The 15,652-nt window shown below is 28.5% G+C and overlaps 1 protein-coding gene across 1 annotated transcript in view; it reads left to right on the top strand.

Annotated features, from left to right (window-relative positions):
• The window catches only part of LOC136980226 (G-patch domain and KOW motifs-containing protein-like), a 66,242-nt gene that overhangs the window by 34,698 nt on the left and 15,892 nt on the right, over positions 1 to 15,652 (top strand). The window contains exon 6 of the mRNA XM_067276321.1: positions 14,014 to 14,188. Coding sequence (XP_067132422.1) covers positions 14,014 to 14,188 — 175 coding nt within the window. The remainder of the gene's footprint in view (positions 1 to 14,013; positions 14,189 to 15,652) is intronic.

The following is a 15,652-nucleotide window of genomic DNA, read 5'->3' as shown; positions in this document are numbered from 1 at the left end:
TTTATATGATGGCCAACTGGAAGCCTTTGGGCTGGATCTGACCCTCCAGGTTATTTTTTATGCCTCATGCAATATCCAATAGTTTCAATTAACTGATGAAAAGTAATATCTCATGAATTCATGAGTTATGAGTTATTTAAAGAAAAGTATAAGATGTAATATAATTTTTTTTTATGATGATGAGATTTCAGTCATGTGCACATATCTGATAATTTTCATGTATGTATTTTCTTGCTGAGAAGTTTGAATATGGAAATGAGTCTTTGCACACTATGTTCATGAAATATTTCATTATACATATCTGTCTATTTGTGCTAAAATAATTAAAATTGTGGAATCTGAATTGCCAAAAATTCTCATTAAAAATAACTTTAACTGCTAATATTTTAAAATTTGTTTTATACTTATTGCAAGATCAATACAACTAATAGGTATGTGGAGCTAATATACATGATATATCAATAATATTAAATTCCTTTTATGTTGAAATGTTAATTGTATTTTTTTTTTTTTTTGCTTGTCTGTATTTTTATATAGTCATATATTATATAATATTAGGGTCTTTGCTTTTAATTCTTAATTTTTTAAAGTAATTTTTAGAATTAAACTTTTTAAAAAGTAAAATAGAACCACACTGTAATGAAATCAGATCACTGCCATTATCATTTTGAATAGGAGTCATTTTCATCTCAAACAACTATAAATACAAAACTATCAATAATTAGGAAAATATTTAATAAATATATAAGTAATCAAAATATATTCAGATTATGATGGACTTCTAAGTCAAAAAGTGTTGTAAATACTTAATCATTGATTAAATCTTTGAAATGAGAAAGAAATCATGGGCCCTTCTGTTTTCCTGGAGTGCAAAGCTATACTTATATAATTGGCAGAATATAGTTTGTACTATAGTTAAAACTTTGATATCTGATTGATATAAGACATTTTTTAATCTTCATTTTTAGAATTTTTGTTTTCTTATTCTCATTTTTAAGCTGTACAAATATTAGTTCTTATGAAATTCAAAGTCCTGAAGTTCTGGCCTTCTGTGATAATCTATTAATATCCTGCATTCAGCCACTCTAAAGTCGGCTACCTCAGAATTATAAAATTGTAATAAATAAAGATTTAAAGGTTGGATTATTTATTAATTATTTAGATAATTGAAGATGATGTTGAAATATCATATAAATAGCATTTGATAAAATTGCCAGGACGATAATTGTAAATTCACAAAAAATATAAAAGACTATACAATAAAAAGTTTTCTTATATCCTTTCTTGCACCTCAGGAAAATAACAGTCATATGGCAGAGTCAACCTTTATTTGGTGGTACTCATTTGCGTCAATATACAAAATGTTAAATTTTGCATATTGAGGCAAATGAGTATAAAAAATTTAAAGTATATTTATTGATATAAATGCATCTCAAAATTATTATATTCCTAAAACTAATGGTGCATTAAACTGTATTAATCTAGTAATATATCTTGATCTGATAAAGAAGATATTTATGACTTACGGATTTTAATATTATCATTATATATTAGTTATTTCATTTATGTTTACTTCTACAGTATATTCTGTCTATATTTATTTATTTTTATTTTTGTATACTTTAATTTTAATTATAGAAATTTTACTATATATTGCCATTTTCTGAAGAAAAAGAGTAAAAAATTAAATATATTATGTAATATTTATTCATAAGTACTCAATGTAGTACAATACAATGAATGCCAACTGATATTTATGAGAAATTATTCTAATAATGAAATTGAAATTCCTTCATGTTCTAGTTTCCATATTTTTTGTTTCACATACATTAAATTTTCATTCACTGAGGTCATGCTATTCATTTCAATTCAGTTTGCAGTTTATTGAACTTACGTGTCTATGACAGATTCTTCTATCAATGATTACAATTTTAGTGATTAACAAGTAAAATGGCAAAGCTGTATTTGGGACAAGACTATATCTAAGAGACTCACTACTAAGCAGGATCACTTTGATGCTCAAGGCGGATCTCATTATCATTCTTCAATCTTCTTTAGTATTGCTGGTTTTGAGTGCAATCATTCAAACTTCAACAGCCACAACCACAAGGTCATCCACAATGCATTTTTGATGAAATTAACTTATCCAAGGTAGAAATTTCTTTCTGTTGCGTGTCTCGGGTTGAATTTTTGTCAATGTCCAACAAAAATTTCCCGTTTTTGAAAAAAAAAATCGTGGCTATTGTATCATCTGAAATGATTTTTTTATTTTGGACAAACAATACTGGGTTGCGTCCTACCTTGTCTGTTGACCTCAACCATGTGTTCTGCCAGTAAAAATTAACTGAGAAACCGATAATTTACTTAATTTGTATCAGCTATGTGATATTTACAATAGTGTCGAGATATAATATAAATCTAAGATCGGCACAGCTGTCGAATTGAAAGCTTAACTAAATAAAATAAAAAGATGTCTCTCCTCATTAGAGTTTAGGAGCAAAGTGAGGTCAAAGGGCAAAGGTCACACGGTGGTGCCCTCTGCTCTACAAAATTAGATTACAAATTTTATTTAACATAGAAGATACTACATGTTCAATCCTAAGGTCAGAGTTCACTTCTTAGAATGACTGTGGGTGGTACTCTCCCCCACTTGACTTCAGTGGGGTGAGGTGCCTGTTTGTAGAAGAGGGTCGCCATTTTGTATTTTATTTTGACTCGGTTCTTGGTTTCCTGACTACCTACAAGTCTGGATTTTTTTATGCGCAAATGATTTGGGCACCTAATACTCTGTGCCAGATATCAACTCTTGACATGTACTCCTTCATACCTCTAAGCTGGTAAAATTAACCGGTAGTACGATTTTATAAACAAGACCATAGTCTTGTCAAAAACAATTTTATTTTACCCTATTTTACTTGTTTCTTCATATCTTTATGAACTTTTATTTTCTTACTATTAAATGAAAAATTTCTGTTCATGTTTGTAATTTGGAGAATATGGATAGAATGAATTCTGTGTTTGCTATTCTAACCAAGAATTCTATCTATTCAAAGATACATTCATACTTATGAATCAGGATCTTGCTGTATTTCTAGAATTTAATATTATCTCAAAACATGCTTCTGTTAAATTCTTGCCATATTCATTAAGATGGAATCATTGGAAATTGCTAAACTGTACCAAGCTTAAAAACCCCAAAAATAGATTACTAAAAGAAAAGAAGAGAATTGTAGACAAAACAAGATGATAAAATAATGAGAAAATTAGCATTAAATCTGAGCTATTCATTAAATTACAACAATATAGAATTTTTTTCTGCGTCTTATTACATATAAGGGTAAATATTGTTAATAAATAGAGCTTTATAAAACTATAATAAATAACTAATCTAATTAATCTATTGCTACATGTTTAAGAAATATTGCTAACTGTATAATTAAAGTAAGAAATGCCAGCAGTTAAACTACTTCAATGTGAACAAATTAAATAAATTAATATTTACTGTTTGAATTGTTAATGATTGTGCATTATCACCTGTAGAGCATGAAAAGTTTTTCTTTTTTTTTTTATTTGGAGATAATGATGACAATAACTGAAATCTGATTACAATAACTGAAATCTGATTACAATAAGCAGAGTCTGCTGTATCTATATTGATATTTATATAGTAGACCCAAATCAGCATGATGAGAAAAATCTTGAGTTTATTACAGGTATCTGTCACTTTCAATGATTAATTGGTTCCAAGAAAATATTATAATTGAAAATGTGGCTTTGAATTTAAAGTGTGGCTTTTCAATAGGTAAAATAGGGATGCATTTCCAAAAAGAAATGCATTTATATTTTTCTGTTAGTAAATCTTTTTAAAAATTTTACCTACCTTGTAAGTACTAAAAGGACTATTTTTCATTCTAATCATGGATTTGATCAGGCCCACAGTGAAGGTGACCAAATGGCTAGGGATGAGATCCAATGTAATCTGGTCAATCCATGAACATTTCTGCTTTGATTCAAATACAGTTTCTTTAGAATAGCAGGTTAAAGCCTTTAATACCTTGACCATTTTTGCCTTTAAACTAGTACATTTGTAATTAGTAATTTCACAGAATGAGTCAACTGAATCTAGACCAACCTTTCATCATTTTTTTTTTGAAGATTCTGGGTTAGTGGATTGATGGTTTTTGATGCTAGAATGCTACAATGAAGAAGTGGTTATAAAATTTGAGATCTTCTGTAATTAAGAAAATTTAATAAGAAAAAATATCCTTTGTGATGTTTCAGATTCTGAACTTGCAAAATATTGAATACTTGCAACAGTGGTTGCATTTAAGGTGTTTGAATCATAAACATAAATGCATGATGATTGATTTATTCCTACATACATAGTAGTTTAACTCGATATCTTTTGACTTTTTAAAAATACTTTGTAGCAAAAGTGCATATAACAAGAGATATCCGTGTATGATATTTTTAGCATTGATTAGTTAAAAATGATTGGAGACATTAGCTCCATAAGAATTTTTTTTAATACATTCCATCTTATATGGCTGCTGTGATAATACATTTATCTGAAGATAATACAATACAAGATAATAAATGTATGTTCTCAGCAATAAGGTGTATTAGATGTAACTAGTATATTTAGTAAGAAGGCTGAGTTTGAGTTAGTGAATAATACAATGGATGACTATACTGTGTTAAGATTGTGAAAATCCTGTAAACATATTAATAAACATGTTATTGGACGGGTTATTTATTTTACTTTCTTCATTAAACTTTCTTGTTTTGTTTCAAAATATCTGACTTTATTCTATTTAAGATTTTCAAATTGTTGTTCATTTCCAATCCTTAAATTTTCTATTAGTTTTAATTGGTCTTTTTTTGGACTTTTTAGATATTAATTTGTTTTAATAAAACATCAAGGAATTTTGTTTTTTTATGCTTTGTACTTTTAACATAATTATTGAATTAAATACAAGGGAAGCTGAAACTATATACAAAAAAAATTTGTGAAGAATTTTCAATTGAAAACATAATATTTTAGTTTTATTCATTTAATAGTGGAATACAGTATGATGAATTTTGAATAATAATAATCTGAATATTGTGTATGTTTGAATGCTTTAAATAGTTTACTGTATCCATCAAAAAAATTATTAATTCATATCAAATACTTCAGTTATATTTTTTATTGATGATGATAGTTATTTTGATGATAAAAAATACATTATTAGTAATAGATGAATATAATATGCTTTAATAACTTAAATTTAAAAGATCAACACCAGAACAAGTGACAGATTATTTGAAATCTAACATTTTTGGTCTATTTATCATCAGGATATGGAATCATTTGAAATTAGAAAACATTCCAGCATCATATTCAAATTATGAAATTCAAAATGGTTAATGTAAATAGCAACAAAGAAATGTAATAAATACATAGAATTAAATATGAAACAGGACAAAACACTACAAGTATCAAATTAATAACTTTAATTTAAAACTATAGATCCTGGACATTTTTAAGACAGTGAATGCTTCTGGAAGTTATATAAGACAAGCTTTTATACTTTGGATATTTATACATTTGTATATATAAATATCCAAATATGGAATTTCAAAATCAAGACATTTTAATTGTTTCTGATAATTAAAAACCACATTTTAATTTTTTAAAAATACATGAATATAGTTGTATTGAAAGATTTATTATGATTATTCTTAAATATAAATAGATACAAATAATTGAAATCATCTCATGTTTGAATATATTGTATTTAAATTAAATGGAATGTTAGCATTGATAAAATGGATCAATATTTTTATAAGTAAAACATGTAGAATATATAAAACAGGGTATCATTACTGTTTATTTCAACTCACATGGTATACATGATATAAGTAGCAATAAGTAATGTGCAGTATTAAAATTATTCTCTCATAATTTATGATTACTGTTTTCTTATATTCTACATGATTTCTGTTTAGTTCAAACGTGCCGATTTGGAGCCGGCCAAGCTCATCAACTTTGGCGCTAGGTTCTGTTTCAGGCACGCCGTTCCACATTTTAACCTTATTAATGTAAGTTAATTATAATAATATTTTTTGTTATGTTATTTAATTTATAGTTCATCATGTCAAATTGCTTAAATGAATGAAGTGTCTCTCAAATTCTTTCAGTCAGTTTAATGATGGTTAAACCTTATTTATAGAAGAAAATTATCTTTGCTTGATACTATTTGTGATCTAGAATTTCGTAATTATTATTCGTTGATTTTTTTCTAGTGTTTACTGATCATTGTTGTAATATACAATTAAAATGAATTTTATTGAAAATCTTTGAAATTTTTTTCCTACTGGATTATTATTTGGATTATTAATTAAATATATTTTTTGCTATTATATAAATATTTTATTTGTCAATGATTTTAAACTTGCTGTTTATTTTTGAATTCGTCAAAATTTGATTTTATAAATCTTTTTTTGTGTAGGAAAAGCCGCAAATCCTTATACCTGTATTGAAAGATCTTAATTATACTTGCTTAAAATATCAGTTCAATCTGAGAGTTGTTTCTGCAAAAAAAGGCATTTGCAAAAATGCCTGTAGGCACATAAGGATAAGAATTTTTTTTAAATTTTTGGCTAGTAGCTCAAAATATAAATTTTCTAAAGTAGTGTAATGAAACTATGTTCTGAGTCTGTGTAAGTTTCAAAAAGTTCACAAAAATAAGAGGAAAAGATGATCAATGGTCTCTTGGAGTTTTGACTTATCCTCTGTGAAGGAGCCTTTTGAAAATATAGCTAAAATTTACAATGATGATGGATTGTTTTAGTGCAGCGTCAGCAATTGTTTTGTTCATGTTTGGAGGCTACAGCACTGATGACAAGTTACACTCTGGATCATCAGCGGTGATCAGGTGAGGCAGCAGCTGGTTATTGCAAATACCTGATTCACACAGAATGAGATGACTGAGCAAAGCCCAATTCAGAAGCTAACAGTGCTCAGCCTGCAAGGTGCTAGAATGACTGAGCATCAAGTACACAAGTAGAAGGTGCATGCTACAGATTCTGATTAAGCATAACATGCATATCCATATTTCCCAAATTTGCATCATCCCTAAATTGATCCCAGAACTTTTTCAATCCCCTTGTGACCTGCAACAAGAAGTGGATTTACTATGACCTGAGGTGCTTATGTAATGCCCAGTGAACAACCACCCACAAGTCTTAGGGAGCTTTGAGCAACAAGATGTTATGTTCTATGATTGTCATGGTATCATTTATCATCAACTACATGCTCTTAGGCAAAAGGATCACCAGCAACAGCTACTGTGATAAGCTTGATAATCAAGGCTACAGATTGCCAAAGTTCACTCATTGTTGCCAACTAGATGGGAGTTTTATTCCATCAGGATAATGCTAAATCAACATACAACATAAGAAGACAATCCACTACCTGCAGTAGAAGGGCTAGAAACTCGTTGATCACTCCCCCTTATTTGTTGGACCTTGCCCCATTAAATTTTTACCTGTTTTGGAGTCTGCAAAATCATCATGGTGATCAATTGCTGCCTGGACCATCTGCTGCAAAAGAAAAAAAAAAAACAGATGGGGACAACTTCTTTGCTTTCAAGCAGCCATCGTTGTTTGAGCTGGACAATTCAATATGCTGGTCCTGGATCATAACCAACAACGACAAATACTATCCTGATGAATTTTTTAATATTATCTTTGAATAAAATTACTTTTTCTGCATCCTAATTTCCAGTAATAATTTCTGATTTTTTTGTGTGTATTTGTGGATTTTCATGTTTTCTCTTAATGGAGTTTGATAAGAAGAATGAAATTTTAGAGATGTATATGATTTGTTCAAAATTGTTGTTTAATAATATTGTGTTGCTATATAAGCTTGCCTCTCTTAAAGCAGTTTATATTGATTTTTAAATTATTAAAAAGTTTGTAAAAGAATTTCTAGCTTGTTCATTTTAAGAATTGAAATGAATGATAAATTGTATTAATTATGCTTTTATTCCTTCTATTTGTTCATAAAGGTTCTATTTTTATCATTATGTTTGTTATTACTTATTACCAACATTTTTCACTTAAATAGAAATAGAATATATTTATTGCTTTTACAGATATTATTATTAAATTCGTTTTTTTATTATTGTAAAGAATTATAATACATTTAATAAAAAGTTTATTGTCTGTATTTTTCTTTGGTTGTCTTTTTATAATTTTTCAATTAATTATTATTATTTAGATCAGTAATAATTGATTAACTTGTTAGAGATTCTGCAGAATTAAAACTCATACTAAATTTGTTATTTTTAACGTTGATAACACTAATTTACAGTCATTTGCGACTATGGGAGGAAAAAGTATTTTTTTTTTGTTAATTCCTATGTGCTGAACACAAAAATGAAGTTAAAAATTCTCTGGCACATAAGATTTTCAAGTTGTGATATTAACAAATTTTAAAATACTTGATGCAGACTTAATGTTAAAATACAGATATGTATTTTAACATTATAGGAGGTTTAAAAGTTATAGGCTTCAGGTTGGTTTTACCAAATACTGTTGTTTTCTTTGTCTTTGGTATAGTAAAGCAACACAAAATCATTTTAAAGTAAAAGAATGGCCTCAGAGAGATGAATTTGCTCAGGTCAAGTTAATATAAAGAATATACCTCTAGTTCAGTGGTTTCCAAAGTGGGTGCTACTGTCTGCTGGGGTAAGTAAATTTATAATCTAGGGGGCACTGGGGTCAGGATCCTGGCTGAACAGTGACACTGCGTCTGGTGCCCTGATCAAACCAGTGGCGTGCCGTCATTGGAAGCGATGGAAGCGCCGATTCCACCTTCCAGTGACCTTCCCTTGTATTTTATAAAATATAAATTTTCATATTTTAACGTACTTTGCATTAATTAAAATTAATATTTTATTATAACTGCATTATGTATCTTTTACAAATTTCTATACTACATGTGAAAAAAACGATAAGATTGCTATTGTATATTCGAATAATTCAGTGGCGGAAGGAATGTCGAAACCGGGTCAGTTTCCAATCAACCAGATTATATAGGCATTGGCACATGCGCTTTACAGAGCACCAACGTCACCCGGTTTAGCTGGTGGATGCTTCACACATAAAGCTTCTAATTTTATATCCCGGACCGGTTGTGGGCTGTTCGCCACCTGCCTGCTAGATATTCGGCCGCCCTCGCCCGATTATGTGAATCACGAGTAGACTAGATCAACGGCGGGCAACCCCCAGCCCGCGGGACAGCTACGGCTTGCGAGAAGTTTCTATCCAGCCCACGAGATCTTTAATAGATTATTAAATTGGAAAAATAACTAATTTATAGTTATTTTTCCAATTCTTTGTAATTTTCGAAATCGATTAGAGAAATAAATGTAGTAATTAACTTTTTATTTATTTATTTCATATTTGCAGACTGAAAAAAATCAGAAGTCACAAAAAGGCGTCAATTAACTACTACGGCCCGCGGAAAAAACGTAAAATTTATTCTGGCCCATGTTATAAAAATGGTTGCCAACCCTAGACTAGATTTATAACTTAACACAATCAATAGGAGTTTACTGACATGTTTTTATGATAGTTCTGTATAGTTGACAGGAGTTTTAAAAAAAATCCATTAAAATATTTGATATATTTATTCTGCGTTTATTCTGCTCTCCCATCTTATATTACTTACGAATTTCAATGTTAAACCGGTGATATTACGATTTAGTGTGTCCCATCTGTAAGGGGATGCAGAAAAAACGTGTTCAATTCTAGTACAGTGTTAAAAAATTAACTGTTACTTTGGCAGCATCATTTACAACCAAATTTAATGAATGAGACATACAATGGTACAAAAAAAGCTCTAGAATTTATTTTCCTTAAATTTACGATTTATGTATCGGTTGTCATAAAAATTTCTTTCCACTTCTTTGCCAAGACTACAGATATTCGAGTACAAAGTACCTGGTTTCAATTTATTTCTACTTAAGAAGTAGTTAAATAATTAAGCGATTAGGGAATTAGAAACATATATAAAACCCTGATGAAAGAGCCGAAATTTTACTTTATCAGAAGCTTAACCGAACCAATCTCTTGCCGAGTACAGTGGGGTCTGATTTCTTCGTAATATTAGATGTAATAAAGACAGAAATTTTTCCAGTTCAATGAGAGTGACCGAAAAGTTGTAAATTTTAGAAATTTCCGTGAACACTTGGTCCTAAAAAGAATTAGTTAGAAAACGAACGACTGACAATCTGTTAAGTTTAACATATTTAGATTTCTACAGCAATGGTGAGAAACGTTTAAAATCTACAACAACTCTGTCGTGTCCATTGATATATACTAATGATGCGACAAAAGAGGCATTTGACATTGACCGGTATCGGCACCCTCGGGATTTGGCACGCACACACCTACCTGGACCGTCTCTGATTCCATTCATTAGCCACTCGTAGGGAGCTATTTCACTAACGTAAGTGGATTGTTTTAAGATTTAAAAAGTAAAGAATATTTTGTTATTTTTATGTACGTTTCTTCACAAAGTTATATTATAAGTTTCATTAAAAGTATATTCATACAATTGAAGAATTTTTTGTACTAGGTAGGTATATTCATCACACATTTTGTTTTACCAAGTAAGTTTTTCTGATAATTTTAATTTTAGTCCTTATATCGTGGCTAGTGATTCAAAAATTTATTTAAAAAAAGTTTTGGCTCGAGATCATATAATGAAAAAGAAAACATTATTAAAAGAGAAAGACCAATGCCTAAATTAAATATAAATACGTCAACAAAAACATTTCGACATTTTGACGATAAAATTTATGACGAATGACGATTCTTTCGTAAAATTGAAGCAATTTGGAAATCAACGCGGAATAGAATTTAACATTGGTAGACAATATAAAATAAATATTGAAAATTATAACGAGATAATTACGATTAATAGATATATCTAAATTAATAGATGTTATATGTTTTTTCTCAAAGCGAGAATTGGCATTTAGGTGCCATAGGGAATTTATTGAATCTAATAACGGAGGTAATTATATTGAACTTTCTTATTTATTAAGTACGTCAGATAATCTATTAAAAATACATTTAAAGAAGTATACGGTTTTTACTGGCTTATCGAACAAACGAATACGAACGGGCCCTGACGCGCAATTAATTGATTGCCCCTGTAAATCGGCTTCTTACAGAAACACAGCTTCCCTATCATCAAATGTCACGGCACGCCACTGGATCAAACAGTCCTTTTCATCCATTAAAACATTACGTTTAATTGTTTCCACATGTGGAGAACAATGTACAGTAAGAACACAAATTATGAGGTTCATAGAACATTTCTAAGTCTTTCTCACACAAGGCAAAATGGGTTATGAGTGCTGGGGATACAGTTGGGGATATTGGGTATAAGTTTATGGAACCAAGGGAGCAGTGGCTCAAAAAAAGTTTGGGAATCACTTCTCTAGTTGATCTCAAAAAAGTCTTGATACCCCACTGCATATAAAACTTGGATTAATAAAAACTCTTATCATAGCACTAGATAAAGAATGCACTGTTTTCAAATACCTTAAACAGATTTTTTTTTAAAACTAAGTGACACGAAGTGCTAAAATTACTGTTGGATGCACAGTTTGCTCAAAACTTGAATGACATTGAACTAAGTGCATGGATGTCTTTTGAAAGAAGTTATAACAGTTTTTGAGCAGTAGATAAACAGAAAACTACAAAAAAATACTCAAAGAATTACTCACAAATTACAATAAAATGAGTTGTAGAATGTTCCTTAAACTACTTTTACATTCACATTTAAATCTTTTCCCTGGAAATTTGGGTACCATCAGTAATGAGCAAGGGGAGAAGTTCCATCAGATATTCTATCAATGAAACAATGGTGTCAAGGCAGGTGAGATCCTGGACTGATTTGCAAAAAAGTTATCAACAGCAGATTGAGCATAAATGTAATTTCATATATATTTTTGTAAATAAAACAATTTTTTTTGGTTTTTTATAAGTTGAATTTCACTCCTGTTTTTACCTATATTTACAATAAATAAAAATAAAAATTATATTCTAGAACTCAATATATAAAAAATTATGCTTGCCATATTTGTAAAATGGATGCTTTATAGACTGCTATACACTTCTATAATATTAGTTACAAATTTTATTTTTATTTGTTGAGTAGTGTGATTTTTTTTGTATAAGGAATTACTACATAAGTTAAGAAAATAATGGTTTATTTTGAATGTTGTTATAATTAAAATAATAATTATTAAGTCAAAGGTTTTATAGAAGTTTAGATGTAAGTTTGTGCTTTTAAAAATTTTAAATTTCTCTTTCTCTATTTATATTAACAGTTAATGTGCAAATTTCTTATAATCCAGGAATATAATTAGGTAACATTTGATTTCCATCCTCCAAACCAATAAAAATTCTAAACACAGATAACAAAGAATAAAATATCAAACAATATTTAAGAATTATAAAGCATACTTATACAAATTTTTTATATCATGAATATTCAAGGAGAAGCATGTGTTCTGTATTTGTCAAACTATTTGCTACATGATAAAAGAATAACCTATGAGTTATATTTAAATGAAGAAACAAATATGAATACATGATAAGTGAGTGCTTCTAGAAGATATTCTTAGGTACAACCAATCAGATAAAATATACCTATCAAAATATTTAACTCTTTCATTAAGAATAGGTAGGTAAGCTTATTCTAATCCTGGCAATATATGGGAGTAGTAATGTGTGGTAAATGACGATATGAATTTCGTATTGTAGCATAGTTTCATATTCACGTTTTATTCAGTTTCTGTGAAATTCTGTCAATGAGTGATGGAGCAGTTATAGATAAAATAGATAAGAAATAACTAAAAATTACAAAAAAGAATCAGAAAATAGGCTTGGAGGAAATAGTACAACAAAAACTGTCACAGGATGCCATGATATAGTGCTAAAGTTTTAACTAACGTATCAATATGACATTTAAATAATAATTTGTTATTGAATACAGTTAAAAACTTTAAGGGAAAGATCATAAAACTAAAAATTTGATTTAGATTATATAGAATGAACAAAAAATCACTGTGCAATCCTTTATTCAAGTGTAATAAAACCATAGAATATAAAAAAGTGTTTTTATGAAATTCACTAAAAATATTTAATTTTGTTTGTAAATGTGTTAAAAGAACATACACAAATATTTCATTTTTCCCTTCAATCAGCCATGATGTTAAAAATTTTTGTCATAAATGTTGTTTAACCTTCCATCAGATGCATTATATCATTTTGATACATCGTACGCATTTTGAATTGTCATTTCTTAACAAAAAGCTTTTAGCCATGCCTACTTTTCAGTAACTTCATTTTTCTCATTCCTTATGATAAATTTTATTCTTAAAATTTGAAAAACCTTCAAGTGATTAATTAGTATTTATTAGTAGTTAAATAGTTAAAACATGTAACGTAGTACTAAATAAACATTTTCAGATTTACTATCAATTTTATTTAATGTAAAACTGATACTAAATCTGCAAATGTTTAGTTAGATAAATCAAATTTTTACCTGAATCTTAACTTTTTTAGACAGACAGATGTATGATTTATATATTAGTTTTTACACGTTGGATATTGTTTGTTTATTCAAAAAATTGTTATTAATTTTATTAAAGCAAAATTTTTTATTCTGTTTACATATTTATCGATTATGTACTGAAGATATTCCTTATGCCGCTATAAGGATTAATATAGATATTGCAAACTGCACACTGATGATAAAAAAGTTTATCATTAATGTGCAGTTTCTATAATTTTTTTCTCAAATTTTATGATGTGAGAAAAGATTTTACTTTCACCATCATAATAAGTTTTTGGTGATATACATTTTTAGTGGCAAACTATATATAAAATGATTGGTGAAATCTTATATGAAACCATTGTTTACTGTAAATTTTTATCCTACAGATAAAAGAAAATATGAAGAACACAAAAACAAGTTAGTTGAAGAAAAATATCATGATGTGAAAAAAGAACATAAACCAAGAAATTCAAGTAGAAATAATGATAGACAAGAGAGGCCTAGAGATAAGTACACAGAAGAAAAAATCAAAAGACGACGACATTCACCTGAAAATAAGAGGTAATTTTTTAATATATATAATTTTTGTAATTTGCTTAATTCTTGGTACTTTTTAATTAGAGTAAGTTTCTACATGTGAAAATATTTTGGAAACTGGATTTGTTCCATTTATTCATTCATAGTATTGAAATAGCATTTGATACCCATGACATCTTTTTTTAATCAATTTATGTCATTTTGTAAATGATGTGCCCAAAATCAACAGCTGAGGGTTTAAAGTGTTGACTGGATGCTGAAGATCTTTGAAATTTTCACTTGTAAGGCATTTCCAAATGTGAATTATTTAGAAAGTCGAAATTAAAATGATTTTTTTATTATTCATCTTAATTCTAAAAATAACTTTTTACATAGTTATAGAAAGTAAAATGAACCAAATCTGTATTACTGTCACTTCTGGAATATAAAGATTGTAATAAGAATAGATTTGAATATTTATAAATTAATAATTTATGTAAGATACACTATAGTAAAATAGATAAGTAATGAACTTCCAGTGCAATGAATTTCATGAAAATTAATGACTATATAATTCTTAGTGATGGGATGATACCAAAATTTCTCCTGATTCTGATTCCTGTTCTGCTGAAAACTTCTGATTCTTTTGAATACTTTGTAAAGTTTATTTTAGTTTAGAAATGAGCATGGTACATTCATTAATTAATTAACATCAAGCTTAAGAATGGAAAATGATTGGAAAATCCAGAATCAATCTTTCAAATGAAACATGAAAATTCTTCATTTATATGTGGATACACACGCATTTATTTTGTACTACAAAATAATTTGTAATTTTATTTCAAATAAAGTTAATATTGCAACACTACCCCTAAAGAAATTACAGCTAATTGTCTTTTACTCAACAAACTATCCCATCATGTCATCTAAGGTCTCCATCTCTCAAAAATGTTTCATTGGCCAACACAATGACCAGGGGAAGGGAAGGTAAATGAGATGCACTTTTTTTTCATGTTTCCTGCAATGGGCATGTCTTGCAAACGATTTAACTCTGTCATATTTAATATTAAATAAGATTTGGCAAATGATGCAACAAGTCAAACAAATATCATCATCATCATCATCATCACAAGTTAACCAACTTCTGAATTCATTCACTTGAGCCATGAATGTCTAGACTGATTCATCTTGAAAAATCAAGTTTTAGAACTCAAACCAGCATTAAACTTAGTATGAACAAGTACTTTTACTCAGAATCGCACCAATTGCATTTGGAAATTTAACATATTAAGCATCATCTGTGAATCATAATGAAAACTTTTATAATTATAATGAGAAAGTCGTTTTATCATTATAAGTAAATATACTAAATATTAAAAAAAAATTTTATGTAATATTTTTCAATTGAAATGTAATATTGTTTACATTTTAAACCATTTTGTTGACCGTATCCAATATTTTTGTAAACTGCCAGCCTTAAATTGAAACTAGATAGCCTATTTTTAATAG

Source organism: Centruroides vittatus, unplaced genomic scaffold, assembly GCF_030686945.1.
Source record: "Centruroides vittatus isolate TY-2023 unplaced genomic scaffold, ASM3068694v2 contig_680, whole genome shotgun sequence".
Taxonomy (NCBI): Eukaryota; Metazoa; Arthropoda; class Arachnida; order Scorpiones; family Buthidae; genus Centruroides; species Centruroides vittatus.
The sequence above is the reverse complement of the archived record's forward strand: the minus strand, read 5'-3'. Positions and strand labels throughout refer to the sequence as shown.